The following is a 27,707-nucleotide window of genomic DNA, read 5'->3' as shown; positions in this document are numbered from 1 at the left end:
GGGAGTCTGAGATCAATATAGCCAAACCAGAAGAAAAAAACCTGTTCTGACCCGACCCCCCCCCTCTCGGTGCTGCTGGCCTTCGCTGCAGTTATGCTCCTGAAGTTGGCGATAATAGGCTACACCAGCGGTCAGCAATAACCAAACAAACACTGTAGATTAGAAATTCTGGTAATTAATAGTAAATGTACTTCTGGTGATACTGGTGTGCCATCCCTGTGGCCTCCCCACCAATGGATTAGTCCACTCACAGGTGTGAATCAGACAGGTGTCTCGGGTGCCATATTGTTTTTTTATATACACTATATATACAGAAGTATGTGGACACCCCTTCAAATTAGGGATTTGGCTATTTCAGCCACACCCATTGCTGACGGGTGTATAAAATCGAGCACACAGCCATGCAATCCATAGACAAACATGGGCAGTAGAATGGCCTTACTGAAGAGCTCAGTGACTTTCAACATGGCACCTTCATAGGATGCTACCTTTCCAACAATTCAGTTCATCAAATTTCTGCCCTGCTAAAGCTGCCTCGGTCAACTGTAAGTGCTGTTATTGTGAAGTGGAAATGTCTAGGAGCAACAATGGCTCAGCTGCGAAGTGGTTGGCCACACAAGCTCACAGAACGGGACCGCCAAGTGCTGAAACACGTAGCGTGTATAAAATCATCTGTCCTCTATTGCAACACTCACTACCGAGTTCCAAACTGTCTCTGGAAGCAACGTCAGCACAAGAACTGTTCGTCGGGAGCTTCGTGCCATGGCCAAGCAGCCGCACACAAGCCTAAGATCACCATACCCAATGCCAAGCGTAGGCTGGAGTGCTGTAAAGCTCGACGCCATTGGACTCTGGGAGCAGTGGAAACGCGTTCTCTGGAGTGATGAATCGCGCTTCACCATCTGGCAGTCTGATGGACGAATCTGGGTTTGGCGGATGCCAGGATAACTCTACCTGCCCAAATGTAAAGTTTTATGGAGGAGGAATAATGGTCTGGGGCTGTTTTTCATGGTTTGGGCTAGGCCACTTAGTTCCAATGAAGGGACATTTTAATGCTACAGCATTACAATGACATTCTAGACAACTATGTGCTTCGAACTTTACGGCAACAGTTTGGGGAAGGCCCTTTCCTGTTCCAGCATGACAATGCCCCCGTGCACAAAGCGAAGTCCATACAGAAATGAATTGTCGAGATCAGTGTGGAAGAACTTGACTGGCCTGCACAGAGCCCTGACCTCAACTCCATTGAACACCTTTCGGATGAATTGGAACGCCGACTGCGAGCCAGGCCTAATCGCCCAACATCAGTGCGTGACCTCACTAATGCTCTTGTGGCTGAATGGAAGCAAGTCCCCGCAGCAATGTTACAACATCTAGTGGATAGCCTTCCCAGAAGAGTTGAGGCTGTTATAGCAGCAAAGGGGGGGACCAACTCCATATTAATGCCCATGATTTTGGAATGAGATTTTAGACGAGCAGGTGTCCACAGACTTTTGGTCATGTAGGGTATTTGGCACAGCTTGATAAAAAAAATCTTGGTTGACCAACAGCCTATCAACCGAACAATCGACCAGTAGACTAAATGGAGTCAGCCCTAACTCACTCACTCTCATGCATAGACACACATGCGCAATCACACACACACAGTATTTAATTTCTGTACGCACAAAAAAATATGGGTCTTGATCCATGAGGGGATTAATTGTCTCTCCTGCTGCTGCTTAAAACATCCTCTACTTTTTATGTTCTACAGCTGGACACCCCAAATGACCTTGTTGTGCCATGTACTTAAAGAGTTTAATCACAATACGCTATATATTCATTTTCAGGAATGTTGGAAATTAGTTTTTATTGTTGAAAGAAATGATGAAAGAGATTGGTGTATTTTTTCCCATTATCTAATCATGGCACAGGGTTGTTCAATCACAGACAGACAAATCTATCGCTTAATGGTTTTATTTAGACAAATAATCATGTTTTTTAGCTAAATGCTATATATCCGCCTCACTCTCAGAGTAATGAGTAGTACTGCTAGGTTTTACACAGTCAAATGTAACAAATAACTACATTTGTAATAAAGAACTGTACAAATTATACAAAAATATATAGATTTTTAAAAACTATTATTCAATAGAGCAATATGAGATCTGTATTTTAACCATTTATCAGATGCTCTTATCCAGAGAGACTTACAGTAAGGGCATTCATCTTAAGATAGCTAGGTGAGACAACCACATATCACAGCCAAATTTACAGAATACGAACAAAAATAAACATTTTCATACACCGCTAAAATCTATGAATGAATGGATTTTACAGTAATATTTTACACACATGAAGGTACCCATAAGCAATCATTTCTGTTGAAAAAACACATGTGAAAAATTGGTGGATATAGAGTTTTGGAAACAAACTCTTAACTTAGAAAAGCAGCTACAGTATTCACACCTGTCACGTGTGCTCCCTCTCTGGCCTCTAGGTCACCACGCTGCTCGTTATGATGCTCTTCAGACTCACCTGGACTCCATCACCTACCTGATTACCTTCCCTATATATGTCACTCCCTTTGGTTCCTTCCCCAGGCGTTATTGTTTCTGTTCCAGTGTCATGTCTGTGCGTTGTTTGTGTGTCTTGTTTTTGTATTTAGTTGCGTTTATTTATTAAAACGTTCCTTGAACTTGCTTCCCGACTCTCAGCGCACTCATTACAACACCCATTGACTTTTTTTGCAGTGTTATTGTAGTCAAGTGGTCACCAACCTTTTCTGAGTCAAGATCACTTCGCAGTCAGAAAGCAAGCCTAGATCTACCGCTCATATTTTATTTTAAACATTAACCTAATAAAAACAGTTACGTAGGAATGGGGTTTGTGCAGTAGGCCTAATACATTATCACAGCATATTGGCTATATGCCTGGCCTGACAATATCGTTCTTCTCAGATCATATTACACTGAACAAAAAATATAAATGCAACATGTAAAGTGTTGGTCCCATGTTTCATGAGCTGAAATAAAAGATTCCAGAAATGTTCCATACGCACAAAAAGCTTATTTACTTCAAATTTTGTGCACAAATTTGTTTACATCACTGTTAGTGAGCATTTCTCCTTTGCCAAGATAATCCATCCACCTGACAGGTGTGGCATATCAAGAAGCTGATTAAACAACATGATCATTACACAGGTGCACCTTGTGCGGGGGACAATAAAAGGCCATTTAAAAATGTGCAGTTTTGTTACGGAACACAATGTCACAGATGTCTCAAGTTTTGAGGAAGCATGCATATGGCATGCTAACTACAGGAGCTGTTGCCAGATAATTTTATGTTAATTTCTCTACCATAAGCTGCCTCCAATGTCGTTTTAGAGAATTTGGCAGTACTTCCTACCGGCCTCACAACCCTAGATCACGTGTAACCACACCAGCCCAGGACAACCACATCTGGCTTATTCGCCTGCAGGATCGTCTGAGACCAGCCACCTGGACAGCTGATGAAACTGTGGGTTTCTCAGGGAAGCTCATCTGCTTGCTCGTCGTCCTAACCAGGGTCTTGACCTGACTGCAGTTTGGCGTTGTAACCAACTTCAGTGGGCAAATGCTTACCTTCGATGGACACTGGAATGCTGGAGAAGTGTACTCTTAATGGATGAATCCCGGTTTCAACTGTAGCGTGCAGACAGCATGAATGGCGTCGTGTGGGATTAGCGGTTTGCTGATGTCAACGTTGTGAACAGAGTGCACCATGATGGCGGTGGGATTATCTTATGGGCAGGCATAAGCTACGGACAATGAACGCAATTGCATTTTAACAATGGCCATTTGAAAGCACCGAGATACCGTGACGAAATCCTGAGGCCCATTGTCGTGCCATTCATCCACCACCATCACCTTATGTTTCAGCATGATAATGCACGGCCCCATGTCGCAAGGATCTGTACACAATTCCCGGAGCTGAAAATGTCCCAGTTCTTTCATGGCCTGCATGCTCACTCACCAGATGTTACCGATTGAGCATGTTTGGGATGCTCTGGATCGATGTGTATGACAGCGTGTTCCAGTTCCCGCCAATATCTAGCAACTTTGCACAGCCATTTGAAGAGGAGTGGGACAATATTCCACAGGCCACAATCAGCAGCCTGATTGTGTTGCGCTGCATGAGGCAAATGGTGGTCACACCAGATACTGACTGGTTTTCTGATCCACGCCCCTACTTTTTTTTTTAAGGTATCTGTGACCAACAGATGCATATCTGTATTCCCAGTCAAGTGAAATCCATAGATAAGGGCCTAATGATTTTTCTTTAATTGACTGTTTGTCTATGTAAAATGTTTCAATTTATTGCATGTTGTGTTTATATTTTTGTTCAGTGTATATTGCAAAACTCGAGCTTTAATAACAAAATAGATCAGTTGGTGTTGCACTTACAATGAACAGCTGAGCATAAATTGAAATAAAATGCACTAATTAGCTTTATTATTTTACTGGACTGGTTGTAGGCTGCCTGCATCTGATGGTAATGGTGCTTTCAAGACAACTGAATAAATACAATAAAAACATGAACTCACTCATAAAAACAGCAGCTTTTTGCTGTATTCTTTGACAGTCTCGTACTGGTCATGGTTTTAAAAGTCATGAAATTTGGCGTAGGCTAGTATCAAACTTTGCTGTGGCCTAGGTCTTGGAAGCTGTAGGCACAGTGATTTGAGGTATCCGATTGGCCAGCGCAGGAGGCGCTCTCGATTTAGCCACAGATCTCCCGGTCCGCAGGGCTTCTGAATAAAGTGCACCTACTGCAACAGCATAACACGGGGAAAGAAAGGAGCGCAAGCCTTTATCGTTGGCTTTTCAACTGAAATGTTTTGTGATCGACTTGGAATGCCTTGAAGATCGACCAGTCGATCATGATCAATTGGTTGGTGACCACTGCTTTAGTGCCTTGTTGCAAACAGGATACATGTTTTGGAATATTTTCATTCTGTACAGGCTTCATTCTTTTCGCTCTGTCATTTAGGCCTATGTTAGTATTGTGGAGTAACTACAGTGTTGGTGATTCATTCTCAGTTATCTCATATCACAGCCAATAAACTCTATAATTGTTTTAAAATCACCACTGGCATCATGTTGAAATCCCTGAGCGGTTTCCTTCTTCTCCGGCAACTGAGTTAGGAAGGGCACGTGTATCTTTGTAGTGACTGGGTGTATTGATACACCATCCAAGGTGCAATTAATAACTGCACCATGCTCAAAGGGATATTCAATGTCTGTTTTGTTTTTTTACCCATCTACCAATAGGTGCCCTTCTTTGCAAACCATTGGAAAATCCTCCCTGGTCTTAGTGCTTGAATCTGTCCTTGAAATGCACTGCTCAACTGAGTGAACTTTCAGATAATTGTATATGTGGGAGACTGCCATAGCTTTGAGTTTGTTTTGCAGTCCACCACTGACCTCTCTCTCTCTCTCTTCCCCCCCCCAGGGTGATGATCTTCGAGGACAAGGCTAATGGGGCCAGCTGTAAGCCTGACGGGCCTCCACCCAAACGGGACATAGCCAGCCTGCCATAGACCCAGGACATCCAGAGCCTCTAGAATACAGAAGGGTCAGAGGGACCCGACCTCGACCATTTCACCATCCTAGGCCCCTGCACTCAGCCAGGGACTTGTGTACATAGCCTTATCAACTCCCCACCTCAGGACGCACACGCGTCCCAGAAGGGGGGAAGGGTTCCTCCTCTGTTCAAAACATGTGGGAAAAAAGAGGGAGGCGCATTCTCTTAACTATATATATTTGCTGTGAAGATGTTAAGGCAGATTAGCTTTTTTATGACCAGTACATACCTGTATATATTTATATTGATTATGGCGATGAGAAATAAGTATTTTTAATTAGTGTGATCACTTGTAACCCCTGGCGATAACTGTGTAATTGAGTCGTTTTGTGAATATGAGCAAATTGTTGTTGTGTTTGCTGGGGATCAAACTAACAGAGGTGACCGTTTTGTATGTATGTGTTAATGAGAAGATTGTGTGTCAACAACTCACATGTTATGAAGCAATCTGTGTATGGATACTAGTGAATTTATCATTAGGCCTGTTTTATCATGATTTCAATGTAGCATTTAACCGTTTTACAGATGTAATGAATTCAGTGTAGTTGTAGTTAGAGGTTTGGGGAAACTGCTTGTTAGCCGTGACCCGTTTTAGGGAAACTAACCCAAATCCTTTATCTTATTTTCCACCCCTCCCTCTCCCCTATTTCACCCCCCCCACCCCCCCCCCCACCACCACCACCACCAAATGTTCCAGTTCCTCTTTCAGATATTATATTTTTAATCGCGTTAAAGTAGCATGCTGGTGATTTTAAAGCACATGTAATAAAAAGAGCACAGTTATTTTTAACACCTTTACACACAGTTGTCAACATCATCCCACATGTTGGATTAGTGCCATGCAGACTCTGCTTGGTCATTGTCTCACTAGGTCAGGTTTGCGAGATTATGGTCCAACCCCGTTCTTTCAGACTAGAGATGGGTTACTGTAGTTGGGATTAGGATTAGGAAGGGGGTCGGGGGGGGGGCATTAGGTTAAGGGTCAGAGTATCATATGACTAGATCCGGTGTTGTAGATCAACACCGACTTTCTCAACCTGAAGGTGCGAGGTGAATGGGTTCTCATGAGTTGAGTTTAGGATTCACGAAAGATTGGTTTTGAGGCACGTGCACACACAGAAGATTCTCAGCATGTTCGTATGAATTATGATTAAATCACATTCTTTCCAAGTGCCTAAAGTAGCACGTGGATAGAAGTCAGAGAGAAGAGTAGAGGATGGTGGAGGAGGTTTAGAGTTGGCCTTTATTCTCCCTCCTGAACCAGACCATTAAGTTGTATTGTAGGTTATTGTAAGATAGTTTTAAAGGTGTTTATTCATGTGTATATTAGGGTAAGGTGTTTCTTGTTTGGTAATGTACCCCTAGGTCTAGGCTATCAGATACTGCATTGAATGACTGGAGATCTGAATACATCTATGAAGTGATATTAGATACGCAGCTCATGCCAGTGTCCCACATTTCCCGGCCTGACTATCCTAGTCTCCATAGTGGCACCTCTTGACTTCCCGATTTTCTATCTCGTCTTTGTAAAGTGGGATGTGCCTGTCCCATTTTAAAACGGTATTATCTCCATCTTGCTATGTTTTGCTATTATCTTGTTCTTTTTTTTCATCTCGTCTTATTCTGTACTTCTTCCTCTTCTTACTTCTCAGTCATTCCCCATCTCAGGCCGGGTTCATTTGTTTGTCACGTAAATTCTCGAATCTGTGCCTCAGCGCTGCTTTTCTATCTTTCGTTTTTTTCCTCGAACTCATACTTAACATGGGATATAATAGTAACCGTAGTATTTGAATTCATTAGCTTTACATTTTTTAATAGAACGTCAGTTATGTATTTTTATTCCCAGCGTGTTGGGTCGAGGTCTTTTAGTGGTATTTTCATATAACCACCTGGACAATGCACATTTTTGTTTTACAAACACCAAAGGAATTAAAGTTATTTCTGTTACACCGGCATATTTGTTATTGAGTAGTTTGTTGTATGAGTAGTTGTTTGACAGAGTGAAGAAACTGTTCAATCAAACACTGAAACCAGCTTTCCAGTTTTTCCAGCTCTGTAGACGGACAGATATAGGGGTTTAATGCTGTAACTTCTAGAAACAGAGAGGATTCCACTATGTCACAGGGTGTTTTAATTCACATAACATGATCATGTACGTGGATGTGGTTTATTCTAAGGCACTGTGTTTCAACCCATTTTGATATACAGTTATTGCTTCATTTTAAACCATAGACCTAATTTAATCCCATTTACAGTGTACTTTATGATTTAAATTCCATGTTACAGTAATTCATGTAGAGACATTTTAATCACAGGCACTATAATGCTGTTCCACACATGTATACATGTGTATTTCATATGTTATGCATTGCCTTAAGGGAATGAGCTGGTGCTCCATGGTGGAAGCCCACTGCCAGTGTCTGATTATAACACATACAGTAGAGGAAATAGAGACGCAGATACCTCAGGCTATAGAGCCTTTCGGCATGTATAAAACATCAGGCAACAACACTGAGCCCTTTTCACAGCTACCAGCAAAGACACATGGAAGTACAAAGGGCTATAAACCCATTTCACACACACACACAGCTAAATGTGTCAATAGGCCTAGTTGCTCAGCCACTTAAGTCAAATTAACATGCACATTGCAAACAAATCTCTTCTCGACATGGACACTTTCCACATGTTCACAAAAGCATGGTGACAGAGTTCTCCAACTGTTCACTGGTTTGTTAAACACACAAACCCTGAAGCCTTACTATATTGTGTGTCAGTGTGTGTATTTGTTTGTGTGGGAGTGCTAGGAAAGTAACGTCCTGCTGGGGAAGGGGAGATGGCGGGGAGAAAGATTAGAGGCGATACGGAGGGAATACACTAATGAGCACAGCACACTACGGAGGGAATCTGATGGGACAATAAGCACAGTAAGCACTTGTGTAATTAAAACAATCATCAGTGCTCCATGTGAAGACCTGTCACTAATGCCAGAGGCCTGTTCAACGACAGCGGACAAAGTCCTACTGAGTCACAAGTTAGGACTGGCATCTGGCATTCACTCAAACAAAATGCCCTACTACTCGACAGGCTGACTCTAGCCCTGGTGCTCGTGTTAAGTGCTTCACTTTGTCCATGTTCTCTGACCGCTATCCAATAGGAAAAGTTGATAAGCTAGTATCCGTATCTATTCTCCAAAAGGTGCGTCTCCAACAGCTACATTTTATAGCTGCATGATATAGGCCTGTGTGAGAGTCGGAGCCTGATTGATAACATAGGTAACTGTCTATTGCTACTACTGCTATTTTTTCAGCAGCGTTTCACCACAGGTCTTCGCTGATTGACCCAGTCTAGACAGACTAGAGAAACACTTCAAACCATTTAAAACATCAATGCTGTCTGTCTGGTTGTAGCCTGGTCTGATTCCCTGTGGCAGGTACCCTGCTGTTAGGTGATCATGTAACACCCGGCGCTCCCAACAACCCCCCTCCCTCCTCTCGTTATCTTTGCTCTTTCTATTGGTTCTTTCTATCCATCCAGGCATTCAACAGCACCCCTCCCTCTTCAACCCCTCTCTCTCTCTTTTCTCTCTTTCTACTCGTTCTTTTTTCTCTCTCTAAGGTCTCTAATCCTGGGTCGGTCCTAATGAGATTCAAAGCACAACATCGATTAGGCATGATGGAATAGAGCATTGAGATTAAAGATCCTCCTCTCCTCCTCCGAACAGTGAAAAGACTGCCTCACACGTACACTGGGTGTAGAAAACATTAAGGACACCTGCTCTTTCCATGACATAGACTGACCAGGTGAATCCAGGTGAAAGCTGTGATCTCTTATTTGTGTCACTTGTTCAATCCACTTCAATAAATGTAGATGAAAAAGGGGAGACAGGTTAAATCATTATTTTTGAGCCTTGAGACAATTGAGACATGGATTGTGAATGTGTGCCATTCAGAGGGTGAATTGGCAAGACAAAAGATTTAAGCGCCTTTGAACGGGTTATGGTAGTAGGTGCCAGGCGCACCGGTTTGTGACAAGAACTTGCGGCGCTGCTGGGATTTTTCACACTCAACATTTTCCCGTGTGTATCAAGAATGGTCCACCAGCCAACTTAACACAACTGTGGGAAGCATTGGAGTCAACATGGGCCAGCATCACTGTGGAACACTTTTGAAACCTTGTAGAGTCCCTGCCCTGACTAAATGTTTTGTACACTCAGTGTACATTTTCTGCCTTTGATTTCTCCCTGTTTCACACTCCTCTGCTTTCATTTCAACTTCATCCATCATTCATCCCTTTAAATTGTGACACCACCGGGTGGTGGTGGGATGATTCAGATATCATGTTACAGTAATCTCATCTAGGGCTCAGAAATCACAGACTCTGATGAGCCAGGATTGGGATTTAGTTCCAGGATTTTTATCGGTCTGCTGCTGATTTCCATTAAATCCCATTCCCTAGTACTGACTAGGTGAATAGCTGTACAAGCAACTGTGCTTCATTCTCTCGAGTAGGCTACATGTCCTAAATGTCACCCTATTCCCATAGGGCTCTGGTCAAAAGTAGTGCACTATGTAGGGAATAGGTTGCAATTTGGGACGTATCCCCTGTTTGGAAAGGAAATGATGCATGAAACGATCACTGTTAGTCCAGCCTGAGGCTTTTCTGTGTGGCGTGGCTGTAACCCTTATTCTGTGCTAAATACTCCCCCTTCCAGGGCTCCCTCTCCTCCCTGGAAATACGCTGACACCTACTGGGGGCACACAACAATGGTTGAACTGGTACTATTTCACATTTCTATTCAACTCAGACAGTGAGTTTGACTGTCATCTGGTGGCTGAAAAGTAGTATACACATGAGTCAGACTGATTATTGGTCAGTGATCGTCACTCAAATGATGAGGGCGAATATGTTTTACGATTTTAAACACATTTTTTACAAAGAAAGACAGACAAGGTGGAGCGTTTTGAGATGGAATTACGTCTGGATGCCACTGGCGGGTAGCAAGCAAAGTTGGGAGAAGAGGAATATTGGGACAGGGACACAGAAAGGTGGATTTCTGAGGAAGGAGTGGAAAAAATATGATGAAGAGGTTGAAGAGAATGAGGAAAGCAGATTTTTGATTTAAATTTGTCGAAGAGATTGTTGTCAAGTGCAAACAAAGTGAGTCGTGTGCCAGACCGAGTTCTGGAGGTGAAATGGAAGTGGATGAGGGCGAGTTAAATGAGGTGGAAGGTGGGGTGAAGAGCTCGGAGCCCAAGGATGGCATCGATGGACATGATACAGAATAATCTGGTCCAGTAGGAAAGTAGGAAAGTGGATCCTTTCCTTTTATCGGATCCATGTGTGGTTTCAGTGTGGTTGGGAAAGGAGTTGAATCAGGGAAGGTAACCTGTAGTGGACTTGTGGCTAGAGTCAGAGTAGTGCAGAAGTTGTCGTATGCCAAGGCAGTGAAGAAAGTAGCGGGTGGATCAAGGATGAGGGATTTTGAGAGGATCCCTGTGAATAGTAGATATGTGCCAGCACAGAGGGATAGGCCAATGAGTGATATTTGCTTCAGTAAGGTTGGCTTCTTAGTGTCCATAGCAATCACAGAAAATAGATGTTGTGGTGGCAGCTGCAGAGAAGTCCTTGGGGGTAGGAGATTTGAGAAGAGTTACAGCCTGTGTTGAGTGGTAGTGTCCAGTTGGCCTGGGGTAGGATCAGATAGGGTTAAAGTAGTGGAATAAGGTGATGGGTTTTAATGAGTATAGGGTTAGTTGGTAGGGTAATACAAATATATCTATATTTTTATTTTATATATTTTGTTATGTTTCCCTGTTACCCTTTCCCATTTTGTATCACACGGTGTAATGGATCTATACTATAGTTCAGTTGGGGGCGGTAATGCAACATATCAAACTTTACCGAAGAAGAAGAAGAAGACCGGAAGAGTATTTTTCACGCTGTTTCGCATTTTCTTGCTCGCTCCAGCTAGTCTGCTCCGTCTGCCCGCAGCAGCAGATAGGCTAGGCTAGGCCACTGCGGGAAAGATGGCGACGACGGATAAACAGAAACACGAAGGAAGAGTGAAAATCGGACATTATATTCTTGGAGACACACTTGGAGTGGGGACGTTCGGGAAAGTTAAAGGTAACTGTTATGACTTTTCTTATCGAGTTGCCACCGGCAGTTACCCGCGAGAGAGGATGGGGACGTTTCTCTGTTAGCTAGCCGTGTGCTAACACTTGTTGGCCTCTAACGTAATTTAGCTAGCTTGCTTTGCTAGGCTAGTTCGTCAACGTCGTTAGCTCAGCCAGGCTCTAGAATCAAACAGCTAAGTTAGTGTACTAGGCGGTCTACCTTTGATCGATCAAACGATAGTACTGTCATGTGTTCAATCTAGTTCGCTTGCTAGCCAGCTAACGTTAGTTATGTGGTCGAATTACTCAGAGCTTTAGGTAACCAAGTTTACTCGCTTGCCGGCTAACAGCAGTTGGCAAACTAGTATAATCTTAGGTCAAATTGCTAGCCAAGGCAATACTACATTAATGGTTTCTCAACCAGGAAACCTGCTTATTCAGTTAACTAACGTGAGCTGCCCAGTTACAAACTGACCATCTAGCCGTGCTCGCCCTATGCCATACATGCATGCCATGCAAACTATCTTGGGCCTGGCTGAATTATTGAGGACAGACACATCTCCCACACTTTCCATTTGCGTTGACACATTAGCCATTGTCCCAAGGTTGCTTTCAATCTACACTGTCAAAATACCATAACTTTTCTAATGGCATGTCACCTAAAATTATGATATCCAAGAGGACCAAACTGACTTGTATAGCCTAGTTAGGCACTAATGTTAAGTCTATTTCAAACTAGAACATGTACATTTCCCTGCTTTGTCTTCCTTGGCTTGGGATTTGAGAACAAAACTCGATATCAAGCCACCAACTAGACTATATAGCTGTTATTTCCTACTTCCTCGCAGTGGTCAGTTTAGAACATGCTGGACGTTGGACCATTTATTCCATGACCTATTATGTTCTAAATGACTGGCTGCTGGGTTAATGCTTTAACAACATAACTGTTAAATCAATAAAGTAATTTGTACAACCCCTTCTACAGTCCTCCCTCTCTGTATAGTTCAGCACATTTTTCACTTGTTCTTCTTCTGACCAGTCTTTAGATAGGTGTGTGTGTGTGTGTGCATATGCTGATGTAGGCCTAAGGAAACGTTAACCCCAATTTAGTTTGTGTACTGCTCACAGGTGACTAAACAGCACATTGCAGATGTAGGCCTGTCAGTCATGATGCATAATGAATTTATTTGATTCAATGGTGAAATGCCATGCTAGTGTTTTTTCACTGCAAATGGGCAGTAATGTCAGTCATCAATGCAGATTTGTCTGTCATTGTGTTAGCTGGGGTCTGCTAAGGTCGTTAGGACTGGGTTCTTATTACAGTATTTCCTAACCTCTCCTCCCTCCTGCCCTCTCTTGCTCTCTCTCTCCTGTAGTGGGGCAGCACGAGCTGACCAAACACCAGGTGGCTGTGAAGATCCTTAACAGACAGAAGATCCGCAGTCTGGATGTGGTGGGGAAGATACGTAGAGAGATCCAAAACCTCAAGCTCTTCAGGCATCCTCACATAATTAAGCTGTAAGTCTAGAACCTCATCTGCTTCAGGCATCCCCGGATCATTAAGCTCTAAGGCTGTGTTCACACAGGCAGATCAATTCAGATATTTTTTCACAAATTGGTCTTTTGACCAAAAACATCAGCTCTGAAAAAGATCTGATCTGATGTGATTTGTCAAGAGACCAACTAGTGTAACAAAGATCAGAGTTGTGCTGCCTGTGTAAACGCAGCCTACATTAAGCTGAGAAGTCTAAATCCTCAGGTGCTTCAGGCATCCCCACATCATTAAGCTGTAAGAACCTCCAGCTTTTCAGGCATCCCCACAAGCTGTAAGTCTAGAACCTCAGGTGCTTGACACATTCACACATCTTTGAAGGGGCGGCAGGGAGCCTAGTGGTTAGAGCGTTGGGCCAGTAACCGAAAGGTTGCTAGATCGACTCCCCGAGCTGACAAGTCGTTCTGCCCCTGAATAAGGCAGTTATCCCACTGTTCTTAGGCCGTCATTGTAAATAAAAATTTGTTCTTAACTGACTTGCCTAGTTAAAGGTTTAAAAAAAAAAATATATATATATATATATATTAGGTCCAGAACCTCCAGCTTTTCAGGCACCCCTACATCATTAAACTGTAAATCCTAGATTATACAGCTCGCTCAATCGTTCGGACCCCTACGTAATCCCACCACTGCCACATTAATGCCACCCAGAGAGCTATTTTAGGGCTTTTAATGGTGGGTTTTATAGAGTGCATCACTCTTTCCCTTTTGTTTCTGCTACACTGATGCGCACTTTTTTCTCCTCAATCTCTCTCCCACCCACTATCTCTCCCGTGTTCTCGCTCTCTCAACCTGTCCATCCCTTGACCTCAATTTTTTTCACTTGACCTCTGTCAGAGTAAGGGCAGCATAAATCCAGTGTTCATGATTTAGCTCATTGGTAATGAAGGGTCAGCGCTCTCCTTTGTTTCCGGATTCTTCTCTTATTTTTTGGAAACTAGGCCTATTTCTATTGACTGAATGAAAAAGCCCCTTACAATAGTCTTCTTGACCTGTGAGCGCCACCGAGTATCATTGCGTAGGCTTAGTCGGGGGATTTCCGGGGACCTGATCCCTTGTGACTAGACCTTTATTTTCCCACTTAGCGAACTTTCTTTTTACACTCAGCCCCTGGAGTCCGATTTGAAAATTACATAATGCTACAGAAGAATGAGTGAAGAGTTGCCCTTTACCCCTTATTTACTGATGCCTTGTTTGTAGAGGCCAGTAGAATGTGAGTTTTCTGAAGCTGCGGTGGGACTGGTTTAACATTGAGCTTCACATGCTTGCTTCCTTTCCTTGGCTACTGTGCTGCAGTTTGAGACGGAGCTCAGGCTGCGTGCTTGTACGACACTTGTGTTGATAACCTATGTGGCACAGGAATGAAGAAAAGTAGCATTTTGCACACGGATGTTTGATCTAGGGAAGTACGCCTATGTTTAGCTAGTTGAAGGGTTCCATGGCCAGTCTCCCTTACACCGACCAACCCATTGGTTCCATGGCCAGTCTCCCTTACACCGACCAACCCATTGGTTCCATGGCCAGTCTCCCTTACACCGACCAACCCATTGGTTCCATGGCCAGTCTCCCTTACACCGACCAACCATTGGTTCCATGGCCAGTCTCCCTTACACCGACCAACCCATTGGTTCCATGGCCAGTCTCCCTTACACCGACCAACCCATTGGTTCCATGGCCAGTCTCCCTTACACCGACCAACCCATTGGTTCCATGGCCAGTCTCCCTTACACCGACCAACCATTGGTTCCATGGCCAGTCTCCCTTACACCGACCAACCATTGAACCCGATGGCCCACTAAGGAGTCGTCCTGCAAAATGTCTGCCTCTATGCTTAGGATCAATAAATGCCTCAACAGTTGAATCTGTCCTAAAAGTGCTACCTCTCAGTCTTAGACTTTATTTAGCAATTTGCCCACTTTTTAGTTCTGTGGTAAAGCTGAAATATAATTATTTGGGTTTGTCATCCCTCTGAGAAGTTTGGTGATCCTTGACTGTTTTCTCTAGTGTTAAACAGTAGTGCCCAGAGGTTTTTCCTGGTCAGGTGGGTGGCATGGTTATGGAAATCTCTTGGTCCAATCATGGCTAGCCTATTTTTTTGTTGTAACTTTTGTGATTTATCCTATGGGACCGTAGGTACCAGGTGATCAGCACTCCAACGGACATCTTCATGGTGATGGAGTACGTGTCCGGAGGAGAGCTCTTTGACTACATCTGCAAAAACGGAAAGGTAAGGGGAAGAAAAACGTTAATTCCTCTAGTGTATGCAGGTTTTGGGAAAATGAAAGACCTGGTTTTTGTTCAACCAAAAATAAAATAAAATTAGGTGGTATTCTACATTAATAAGCCTGTTTTGTTGAAATACACTATGTGGTTTGGGATTGTGGGTAGTCTTGTGCTCACCTGAATCTTATTAACCTAGCTCAGGGGTTTTCAACCTTTTCTTGCCCAGGGACCCCCTCCCAGGCAAACCGTTGACCCAGCGACCCCAATCATATGTTAGCAAAAAAAAAATTGTCATCCAGTTAATATCATCCATTTTAAACAGAACATTTTAAAATGATTAGATTTGGTAGATAGGATCTGTTAGTTTCAAAATAATGGAAAACTATTAGCTAGAAAGTTAACTCCAAACACATTTTCACTAAGAGCAGCTGTTTAGCTGGTTAGCCATGTGTTGGCAAAAATGTATATCCAAGTCCAGAGAGCTTACCAGCAGCCAGCGGCACTTGTTGCAATGCTAGCGAATGCGAATGCTATTCGCGGGTGCTTTTGCAAAGCCTATGTCAGTGTAATTTGCTGAATATTGGGAGTTGAGAAATATAGTTAAACATTAGATATTCTTCTCTTTTCTACTGTAGGTATGTATATTTAAAAAATATATATATTCTATTGTTGGTGATATTCATAAAAACATTTGAATTATAACATGTTTTAACTTCATTTTGAATAACCCTGACTTAGATAATTACCTACACTACATGGCCAAAAGTATATGAACACCTGCTCGTCGAACCGCTCATTCCAAAATGATTGGAATTAATATGGAGTTGCCCCCCCCCCCCCCCGAGCGGCTGCTTGGCCATGAAAACCCATTCCATGAAGCTCCCGACTAACAGTTCTTGTGCTAACGTTGCTTCGAGACAGTTTGGAGCTCGGTAGCGAGTGTCGCAACCGAGGGCACCCGATTGTTACGCCCTACGCGCTTCAGAACTCAGCAGTTCCGTTCTGTGAGCTCTAGCAAGGCAGAAATCAGACTTGTTGGAAAGGTGGTATCCTATGACGATACCACATTGAAAGTCACTGAGCTCTTCAGTACGGGCCATTCTACTGCTAATGTTTGTCTATGGAGATTGCATGGCTGTGTGCTCAATTTTATACACCTGTCAGCAACGGATGTGTTTGAAATATACCCGGATCCACTAATTTGAAGGGTTGTCCACATACCTTTGGCAATGTAGTGTATCTGTGGTTAGGAGAGTTGGGATGTGTAATGGTTATGTCAATAATAGTCATGTTAGCACCTGCCTCACGTATGGACCACCCCTTCCTCTGTACACAACAGAAATCACAAAGCTCTATCTCTGCACTGCATTCTTTCCAATAGGTTAAGGCTACTAAATCATTCAAGCAAAGACATTGACCAAATATCCGGAGTGGTTACAATACTGAAATTGTCTGACTGGACAGCTATAAAGGACATTTCTCACCTCTTGCGTGTGTTGCTGTGTCTGCGTTTCGTGTGTGTGTCCCGTATGTTTGCCACTGTGCCTCCAGCTGGATGAGAAGGAGAGCCGTCGTCTGTTCCAGCAGATCATCTCGGCAGTAGATTACTGCCACAGACACATGGTGGTGCACAGGGACCTAAAACCTGAGAATGTCCTTCTGGATGCAAAGATGAACGCCAAGATCGCTGACTTTGGTAAGTCTGTCACCCTTAACCGACCAGCACCTTTCTACACCTGCACCTGATTTACACCTCCGGATCGAGCCAAGCCTTACTGTACTAGGCTGGTGTGGTTATGCGTCCGCTGTAGTTACTGGAACCCTGATGGAAAGGGTGTGTCTGAAATGAAACCCTATCGTTCTATTGGACAAAACACTCGTGTGATATTGTCTGGTGTTTTCTGTAGGTTTGTCAAACATGATGTCGGACGGAGAGTTTCTGAGGACAAGTTGCGGGTCTCCGAACTATGCTGCCCCCGAAGTCATCTCTGGAAGGTACACTTGTCCTCTCTTTTTCTTTTCTCACCGAAACTGGCAGACGTGATGGGGAATATGCTAATGTATGCAAAGACTGCTCTTAGATTTCAATAAAGAGGACTGTTCAATTTCACGGTTTTGCTTTGGGGACAGCCCCTACTGTTAAGTGTCACTAAATATTCACCATGTTAAACGACTCCCTTGGTTCATGCCAATGAGCAGCTCTGTCCTCTCCCCTCCTCCCCTAGATGTGTCCTTCCTAGTTTATATGCAGGTAGTATTGTCCTCTGCTTCTGCCTGCTCTTTGGAGTCGACTTGGTTACTCTAAACTACGTTTCGGCAACTGTTGTTAAGGAATTCCTAAATAAATGTTTGATTGATTTGACCCTTGTGTCCTCCCAGGTTATATGCAGGTCCTGAGGTGGACATCTGGAGCAGCGGGGTGATCCTGTATGCCCTGCTGTGTGGGACACTGCCCTTCGACGACGACCACGTGCCAACGCTCTTCAAGAAAATCTGTGACGGGATATTCTTCATGCCCCAGTACCTGAACCCCTCTGTCACCGCCCTGCTCAAACACATGCTGCAGGTGGATCCCATGAAGAGGGCCACCATCAAAGAGATCCGGTAAGAAGGCGCAAGAGATCAAATTTGTCTACAAAGTGCATTTAAACACCTCTATATGCTTTGCATGTGGAGAAAAGTTGATTTTTTTTTAAAATGTATTTTCTCGTCTTATTTTACTGCATCATTAAACTCCATCTTGTAACTGTTAAGGTTTTACGCTGTATTACCGATCACGGGGATGGCAAACTCCTGTCCTCTGTGCAGGCTTTTGATCCAGCCCAGCGTTAACAAAGTGAACCCACCCCTCCTGGTCTATACGTTTTCTAGCTGCCCTGTTAAGAGAACAAATGTCCCTATGGGATAATAGACTGCCTTGAACATGCGCTGTCTTCCCTCCCCAACAGAGAGGATGAATGGTTCAAAGATGAGCTCCCCAAGTACCTGTTCCCAGAGGACCCGTGCTACAGCAACAACATGATCGACGACGAGGCCCTGAAGGAGGTGTGTGAGAAGTTTGAGTGCACCGAGGAGGAGATCCTGACTTGCCTGTACAGCCGCAACCACCACGACCCCCTGGCTGTGGCCTACCATCTCATCATCGACAACCGCCGAATTATGTCCGAGGCCAAGGACTTCTACCTGGCCTCCAGTCCCCCAGACTCGTTCCTGGATGACCAGCACCTGACCGCCGCAGCCGGCCTTAAGCCCCACCCCGAGCGCATGCAGCCCTTCCTGGCGGGGGAGACCCTTCCCCGGCCGAGACACACGCTGGACGAGCTGAACCCCCTGAAGTCGAAGCACCAGGGGGTGAGGCGGGCCAAATGGCACCTGGGGATCAGGAGCCAGAGCAGGCCAAATGATATTATGTCTGAGGTGTGCCGGGCCATGAAGCAGCTCGACTACGAGTGGAAGGTGAGGGAGGGGATAGAGGCATTGAACAACGAAGGGAGAATTGTAGAGAGTGGGGATGAGGGTGGTGGGAGGAAAAGGAGTGGGTAAAGAGGTCAGGTAGAAATAGACAGAACTGTCAAGTGGCCCCTCATATTTGTCAAGAAGTGGATCAGAGGTTTATTGGGATTTGGCTATATAGTGATTCCACACCAAACCCAGACAAAAAGACAGTGATTTTTATTTATTTTTTTCACAATATTATCCATATAATAGTCCTTTTGGAGGAAGGATTGTTGACATATATATGACATTTGTATCTAAAAGCATAGTTGAGAAATAATCAAAGTTGGCTTATTTTTGGCTTACCCCGGGCCTCCTTTAAGGCGCCATAGTGCTTCATCTCTAGATGCTAAAAAGCAAAAATTTGCTCAAATGACGCTTTACCGCTTGCAACTAATCACAGCCCTCCTTTTACTTGTATCATTGCAAATCACCAGCAGAGGGTACCGAAATTGAATCCATTTTTACGTTCACTCTGTTGGTAATGCTTACATTTTTTAAATCATAACTCTAAAAGTAGCAGACATCCCACTCTGGAACTTTGTTTTATATATATTTACATACAATATACTTGCAGTGAAGCCGCTCAACGACTACATCACATTAGTCATCTAACAGACTCGCATCCAGAGCGACACGCCCTGCTCAAGGTCACGTCGACAGATCGTCCACAAGGTCAAAAACAGGGACCCGATCCTTCAGCCACAGGCCCAAGCTCCCAACCGCCAGGCCACCAGCCCTCTAAGACCCCCCCCCCCCCCCCCACACACACACAAAAAAATAAAACCAAGAAAAGAGAGAGACAAAAGACAGCAAGGCCAACTGAATGTTTGAGTGCATGTATGGCACTATTTACGTGTATGTGTGCATTTGAATGAGTGTGTGTATATGCATGTGTACAAACGCCTGCACGGCATCAGCCTCAGGCAAACCGGCATTAGCTGTAATAACATTGCCCCTCAGTGGTGTTCAAACTTAATTTTTGTTATGTTTTATTTTTGACTGTCATTCTATCCCCCGCCCAGCAGCTCCACTCCCACTTGTCTATAATTCCACATCCCAAACCTCCCTCAGCCCATCCCATCTATCTGCTGGCCACCCTCTTCCGAGTTCTACGCAACATATATCTTTCAACTATGCTGTGATGTTTAATGTACAATTTCTATCTAATCAAATAGAATCCACAGATTGCGAGTTGAAGATAAATACTTTTACTAGGAGTATTAGTAATTGACGGACCCGGTCTCTCCAGATCTCCCAACAGTGCTATTTCTAGGGTCCATTTTTAGATCAATGTTATGCATTTTCAGCCATTCCTAAACCTGAGACCAGAAACCGGCTACTTGAGGGCAATGGCAAAATAAGTGGTCTATTGATTCTGTATCCTCACAACAAAATCTGCAGCACTTTGATGATTGTATGCCTCAAATATTCAAAAACAAAATTGGTGGCAAGAATTCTATGTAATTTTAGCTGAAAAGCACGAAGTCTTGACTCTTGCGTCGTTTTATATCAACTCATACACCCTATACCGTGGAATCGGTACATCAAAAATGCCTTCCCAACTATTTTGCAATCTGTATGGCACAGTTGTCAACATCCTGGTCCTCAAATGAAGCTGGTATACATTCCTATTTATGCTATTTTTATTCTTCCAAGTTTTGATCTGTTATATTGGGCAGGCTGGCCAGTTCCCTACTACCTCCCGCTGCCACCTGCCTCCATTTTTGGGGGTAATGCTGTAATAAATTGATTGTAATCTTGGATTGCGCAGACCTTCCTGTACAATTCCGATAACTCCATGAAAGACAACTTGACCATTTAAAAACAAAATACCCTTTTCAAACACTTGCCATAAATACAGGTATTCTATTAACCAGCACATTTGAGTTCAGCCATATTTGTTCTATATTTTCAGGGGGATGAAATTTAAATTGTAGCCAGTCTTGCAATGCTTGTTAAAATAGATAGATACTTTTGAGGAGTGATTTTCAATTAATCGAAAATGAGACATGACAATTTGCAAAAAGGCCATTTTTAAACAACAAATGAGCTTTTTCTAGTAATCTACTTGAGAACCATTTGAGTTCAAGTAAAACTTTTGAATAAGTGACGCTTTTAGAGCGGTTTAGTGCTTTTATATTTAATCTCAACCCACCCTATTATTATATAGATGGGCACGCTTTATCTTTTCTAGTTTAGAGGGGGGGGTTTTGCTCATATAATTTGAAAAATGAATCCTCAGGAGTAGGCAATGCCATAAGTGAGTAAACTATGATACGACTAAGGAGTTAATCAGGGCAATTGTTCCATAAATACAGGTATTTACCTCTCCATGGTTGTAGGATCTTATCTATTTTTACAAGTTTTCTATTGAAATTTATTGGAGAACTCATTTAAATATCTTGTGATACTTCAGTCAGCCCATTCTATAGGTAAACTGCAAGGTAATGTAAAAGTTGTATTTTTTTTTAAAGATCCAATATGTAATATTGTACACGTATCATAATTGTTTTACTCCAGAAAAGTCATCTAGATCTTCAATAAGACATTGCAGGGATCTAGCTTGCGGACTTAATATAAAACTTGGAGTCATCGGCATACATGGACACCATTTTGTTTTTAAGCCTTGGATTTCTATTCCTCTGTTAATTGATCTGATTTTAATAGCTAGTGTTTTGATGGCCATAACGAATAGATATGGTGACAGCGGACACCCTTTAATTCATCTTGACAATTCTAAACTCTCTGAGAAGTAACCGCTATTTACTGTTTTACAACTGGGGTTGCTATACATGACTTTTACCCATTTGTATAAGAGAATCACCGAAATTGAAAAAATCCAGTCTTACTTTATCAAAGGCCTTTTAAAAATATGCTATAAATACCAGGCCTGGCTTCTAAGATGTTTCATGATCTATTAGTTGTCGTATATCTCCAATGTATCGTCTATGTAAAAATAAAAACTGTTTGATCAGGATGAACAATACTTGGTTAAAAAACGTTTTAATTCTGAGTGCTATGCATTTCGCTAGTGTTTTTGCATCACAACATTGAAGTGTCAGAGGCCTCAGTTTCTGAATCTTTAAATTTGCCATCTGGGTCTTGTTTTAATAATAGTGAAATCAGACCTTCCTGCTGAGTACCTGACAGACCACCATTTCTATAGGCGTAGTTAAAACAAGCTAACAATGGCGCTCTGCAACTTTGATATACCCTTAGAGTATATTATGTTCAATATATTGATCAAAAATGATATTTTCAATATTCATACTTTTTTATGTAAAAAAAAGGTTATTGAAATCATAATACTACTCGTATGGAGCAAGTGGTAAAACTTCATATGAGCCCAATTTTAGCTTTGTAGCACCTACAGACTATGTAGTCTTAAAGGAGGCCTGGGTAAAAGCAAAATGTCATAAATATGCTGACTTTGATTATTTCTCAATTATGCTTTTAGATCCATATGTCAACAATCCTTCCTCCAAAGTACTATTCTATGGATTACATTTCATGAAAAAAATCCCCCAAACATGTTTTTTTTGTGTTTATTTTCCCCGTGAGGATTCACTGTAGCCCAATCCCAAATAAACATTGACAAAATCTATGGTCTTAATCTTAGAGTAGTTGTAATGGTGGAAGGGGTAAAACCTGGTTAATTCTAAACATTAACATGCTGTATATATATATTTTTTCTGCATGGTGTAAACTACTGGCTCAGTCTGAGTTCTACTTTGACATGGAATGGAATGCTGCTGTTTCTTCTCTTGGGTTCTATTTTTGGTATGGCATGACCTTTGGACCTGAAGAATAGATCAGCTGACTGACTCATTTTGTATTCATCTTGGAGAAATGAGAGAGCAATTTCTGAAGGAGATGTTCAGTTTCCTGTTTATCCTTCTCTTGCCCTGATGGATAGAAAGCAGCTATTTGTGGTTTAATGTGTTTGGGTACACAGTAGTGGGCGAGGCATTTCCGATACTCTCCCATAACATAAAGCACTGATCGGCCTAGACTCTAGAACTGCTGAAATGGTCAGTGCTCTCTGCTAAAAATATTACAAAGTAAACAAATTATACACCACAATTTTGATGACTAAACAAACAGAACATGTTCAAAAAGTTGCAAATCACTGAAATACAGACCTCTGAAGCAGCTACAGAAGCCATGTTGAAAAATGTAATATTTTATGCTGTATATTCCATCTATTGTGTATTACACCGAGCTCGTGCGATTTTAAAGTATGTGTAACTAATCTCCATATCCTCCTCCCCAGGTGGTGAACCCGTACTACCTGCGTGTGAAGAGGAAGAACCCAGTGACAGGCATGCAGACCAAGATGAGCCTTCAGCTCTACCAGGTGGACGGCAGGACCTACCTCCTGGACTTCCGTAGCATAGACAGTACGTCAACCTGGACGTAGCCCTTTACTCTAACAACCCGTATGCGGATTGAAAGCGGACGAATTGGTCATTGATAAGCGCCTAAATTGGAACGCGGTGGCTGTACAGTAACATGCTATACCATGACGTCTGAGCTCAGGGTCTCCGCTTTACAGCGCGGTATGGGGTTCAACTGACTTTTCTGAGTGGTTGTCTTTACTGCCGACTTTGCCATTTAATGTAAAATGCCTAAAGAAGTTTTCCCTGCTGTGCAATGTAAAGTGACTAGACATGGCACAGGTCTGTCTTCAGGGCATTTTTGTGTGTTTGGTTGTAACCACAGAAGTATGTTTAACTTTCTCCTCTGTCTTTCTCTGTCTGAAGATGACATGATGGAGGCTAAATCTGGGACTGCCACTCCTCACCAGTCTGGTTCAGTGGGGAACTCCCGCACGGCCCTTAAGAACGAAGCTGCAGAGGGGGGGTCCCAAACTGAGGGGGCTAAGGAGAACACTATCCCTGCCACATCTCTCCCTCCCACTAAGGCCTCAGAGAGCTCCCTGGCCTCCTCGCTCGCCTCCTCCGTTGACTCGACAGGAGGCGACCTCGCACCTATGACGGCGGTTCCGCGGCCCGGCAGCCACACCATAGAGTTCTTTGAGATGTGCGCCAATCTCATCAAACTACTTGCACGATAGCTCGCGATCAAATAAAAAAAACGTTCGCCTTTTTTCCTCTCTGAGTGTCTTTATAAGCAATAAGCATGCAACCGATTCATGGCTCGATTCATCCCTACCGCAGGCGGGTGTGACTGCTAGGGTTGTTCCAAGGCACTGATGATGCAGGTTCAGTTCGCAACCCTCCTGACTGACTTGGGGGTTGTCAGAGCACGGGGGTGGGCTTTAGGAAAAGGTGAACGACAATGACCAAGCAACTTCATTATAATGATGACAGAATACTATTTGAGGTGGTTTTACGTTTTCACGATCATTATTATTGGCCTACAACTATTTCCCCCCCCCCCCTCTTTGATCACGTTCCAAACAGTGAATATATATATGTGTGTGTGTGTGCTAAGTCTGAGTGATGCACAGAATTTGCTGTACTGTAGTAGAGAAAACAAAAGCAAGTTTCTGCGTGCGGAAAGGAGAGCTGTAAGGTTTTGGGGGGTGCACATAGGGTGGCTGAGGGGAACGAGGCACTTTTGCACAGTTCTGTGTTTCTCTATAGTAGATGTCTGAGATGCCTGTGCAAATTCGGGACACTGCACTACAGGCCTTTCAGGGGTAGCGGCACTGACCATAACATGGGTTGTCATGCCAACAATGTCCGTTTGACTCACTGAGGAAGTGCAATTACCCTCTCGATCGCGTCAGGCGAAAAAGGGAGTTAGTACTTCATCAGAATTAATTTAGTTATTTTTTTTTGTGAAATTGAATTGTTAAGACTAGATTTCAATGTTTGTTTGTTTGGATTGGTCTGTCCCCTACATAATATAAAGAATAAAAAAAAATATATGCATTTTGATTTCAGTGCTTTAAAATGGAATTGTGGATTTATATTGAGAAATTATTACGGACTGAAAGCGTTACAATGCCATTTTATTCCTTCACAGCTTTTTAAAAAGATACATTTTTAATCAGTTCTATACACATGATTGTTTACCCTCACACTCTCAAAATGAGACCCACTGTCCTATACTGAATTCAAAAGTTAGATTTCTAACATTAACAAAATTATCTTGAGGTTAGGGGCTACATGTGTTCATAAATCTGAATGCATGTTGACTGAGTGACATGCATTTTAGCAGGATTTAACCAATTTTCTACACATGCATGTCCATTGAAAGATTGGGGGCATTTGTAAGTGGTGATTTGCAGCAAGTACATGCAGTGCATGGACAATGTGTATTGATAAAGGAAACAAAAATCTATATTTTTCTGCTTTCAAAATTCTACTTCACTTTTCTTGGCCCACATCCCCCACAAGAGCTAAATTTAAGTTTACATATTTTCCCAAACCTTAAATTTGTCATGTGCACCTGGAGAAAGTTTTTTTTTTATTTTTTCTGTCATTCTGTTAGCTGCCTTATCAACTGTTGATCAGTTGTATATCAGTGAGTATAAAATACATCTACTTCTATCCTCAATATTGCGTGGGGCTGGTTTTGGTCTGAAGAAATCTTGCGTATGGATTATGTGACTGCAAGGTCTCATTTTTAGACCATATGGTCATTGAAATATTTGTAGGACTACAAACAAACTCTTAGTTTTCAAGGATGTGAAAGTTCTGATTCCAAGTAGTGCATAAAGTTAATTGTGGGGTTGTTTGAATAAGTGTGTGAGACCATGATCGGCTTATGATGTGAGTTGCACATTGGGTGAGTAGTTGTTCTCCTTTTAAGTGGGAGTGTTAAGTTCTGACTATTTGCAGGATCAATATCAATCAATGTATCTGTCTTAACTGCTTTAAACCTTGTTTTATTTGTTGTGTAAAGGGACCCTACTACTAGAATGACCAATGTAAATGTCAAATGGACAGTGTTTAAATCATTTGTATAAATAACTGCCTAATAAACAGATCAATTGCACAAGTTTTCATGCATTGCTTTGTTTCTGTTGGAGGCATTGGAAAATGTATTTTTTTTTTTTAAATAAAGTTTTATCAATACTATGGTGCATGGCTGCACAAGTCATATTAGAAAGCTCCCAGATTTAAAGAGTATAGCAAAATACCTTTATCATTTGTAAAACAGATGTACAGTGCATTTGGAATGTGTTCATACCCCTTGACCTTTTCCACATTTTGTTACGTTACAGCCGTATTCTAAAACGGATTTAAAAAATAAAATGATCTGCACACAATGCCCCATAATGATAAAACGAAAACAGGTTTTTAGAAATGTTTGCAAATGTGTTAAAAATATAAAAGAGAAATACCTTCTTTACATATCTATTCAGACCCTTTTATATGAGACTTGAAATATAGCTCAGATGCATCCTGTTTGCATTGATCATCCCTGAGATGTTTCTATAACTTGATTTGAGTCCACCTGTGGTAGATTCAATTGATTGGACATGATTTGGAAAGGCAAACACCTGTCTATGTAAGGTCCCACAGTTGACAGTGCATGTCAGAGCAAAAACCAAGCTAAGGAATTGTCCTTAGAGCTCTGAGACAGGATTGCTTCGAGTCACAGATCTGAGGAATGGTACCAAAACATTTCTGCAGCATTGAAGGTCCCCAAGAACACAATAGCCTCCATCATTCTTAAATGGAAGAGATTTGGAACCACCAAGAATCTTCCTAGAGCTGGCTGCCCCGGCTATGAGCAATCGGGGGAGAAGGGCCTTGGTCAGTTGACCAAGAACCCAATGGTCACTCTGACAGAGCTCTAGCGTTTCTCTGTGGAGATGGGAAAACCTTCCAGAAGGACATCAATCTCTGCAGCACTCCACCAATCAGGCCTTTATGGTAAAGTGGCCAGACGGAAACCACTCCTCAGTAAAAGGCACATGAAAGCCTGCTTGGAGTTTGCCAAAAGGCACCTAAAGACTCAGACCATGAGAAACAAGATTCTCTGGTCTGATGAAAACCAGATTGAACTCTTTGGCCTGAATGCCAAGCGTCACGTCTGGAGGAGACCTGCATCATCCCTACGGTGAAGCATGGTGGTGGCAGCATCATGCTGTGTGGATGTTTTTGAGCTGCAGGGATTGGGAGACTAGTCAGGCTTGAGAGAAAGATGAATGGAGCAAAGTAGAGTGAGATCCTTGATGAAAACCTGCTCAGGACCTCAGACTGGGGGTGAAGGTTCACCTTCTAACAGGACAACGACCCTAAGCACACAGCCAAGACAACGCAGTCTCAATGTCTTTGAGAGGCCCAGCCAGAGCCCGGACTTGAACCCGATCTAACATCTCTGGAGAGACATGAAAATAGCTGTGCAGTAACAGTCCACATCCAACCTGACAGACCTTGAGAGGATCTGCAGAGAAGAATGGGAGAAACTCCCCAAATACAGGTGCGCCAAGCTTGTAGCGTCATATCCAAGAAGACTTGAGGCTGTAATCGCTGCCAAAGGTGCTTCAACAAAGTACTGAGTAAAGGGTCTGAATACTTATGGAAATGTGATATTTCTGTTTTAATTTGTCCTAATTAGCAAAAAATTCTAAATGTTTTTTCTTTGTCGTTATGGGGTATTGTGTGTATATTTGAGGAAAAACTATTTAATAAATTTTAAAATGAGGCTGTAATGTAACAAAATGTGGAAAAAGTCAAGGCGTCTGAATACTTTCCAAATGCACTGTATGTATGGAAACATTATGTCTTAAA

At 42.7% G+C, this 27,707-nt stretch overlaps 2 protein-coding genes across 3 annotated transcripts in view; both read left to right on the top strand.

Moving 5' to 3' along the window:
• The window catches only part of aif1l (allograft inflammatory factor 1-like), a 36,744-nt gene extending 30,465 nt beyond the window's left edge, over window positions 1–6,279 (top strand). The window contains exon 6 of the mRNA XM_038965525.1: window positions 5,473–6,279. Within this exon, the coding sequence (XP_038821453.1) occupies window positions 5,473–5,560 (88 nt within the window). The 3' untranslated portion in view covers window positions 5,561–6,279. The remainder of the gene's footprint in view (window positions 1–5,472) is intronic.
• Window positions 6,280–11,547: 5,268 nt separating this feature from the next.
• Window positions 11,548–25,967, top strand: LOC120020934 (5'-AMP-activated protein kinase catalytic subunit alpha-1-like). 2 transcript variants are annotated; one of them, XR_005472475.1, is made up of 9 exons: window positions 11,548–11,730; window positions 13,097–13,238; window positions 15,406–15,499; window positions 17,047–17,191; window positions 17,403–17,490; window positions 17,875–18,099; window positions 18,444–18,951; window positions 23,267–23,552; window positions 23,757–23,870. XR_005472475.1 is itself a non-coding variant. In XM_038964578.1 (9 exons), exons 1-9 carry the CDS (start codon window positions 11,631–11,633, stop codon window positions 24,068–24,070), a joined length of 1,743 nt encoding a protein of 580 aa, XP_038820506.1. In that variant the 5' UTR covers window positions 11,549–11,630; the 3' UTR covers window positions 24,071–25,967. The 2 variants fall into 2 exon arrangements, 1 of the variants encoding a protein (XP_038820506.1); XM_038964578.1 differs by having other exon boundaries at window positions 11,549–11,730; window positions 23,267–23,393; window positions 23,757–25,967.
• The last annotated feature ends 1,740 nt before the right edge of the window (window positions 25,968–27,707 follow it).

This window comes from Salvelinus namaycush, chromosome 26 (assembly GCF_016432855.1).
Source record: "Salvelinus namaycush isolate Seneca chromosome 26, SaNama_1.0, whole genome shotgun sequence".
Lineage (NCBI taxonomy): Eukaryota > Metazoa > Chordata > Actinopteri > Salmoniformes > Salmonidae > Salvelinus > Salvelinus namaycush.
Note: the sequence above shows the minus strand (reverse complement) of the source record. Positions and strands in the feature narration are given on the sequence as shown.

Coding starts and splice junctions, on each gene's coding strand:
- LOC120020934 (XM_038964578.1), top strand. CDS start 11,631: ATGGCGACGACGGATAAACAGAAACACGAAGGAAGAGTGAAAATCGGA. Junction 11,731..13,096: donor GACGTTCGGGAAAGTTAAAG/GTAACTGTTATG, acceptor TCTCTCCTGTAG/TGGGGCAGCACGAGCTGACC. Junction 18,952..23,266: donor AGCTCGACTACGAGTGGAAG/GTGAGGGAGGGG, acceptor CCTCCTCCCCAG/GTGGTGAACCCGTACTACCT.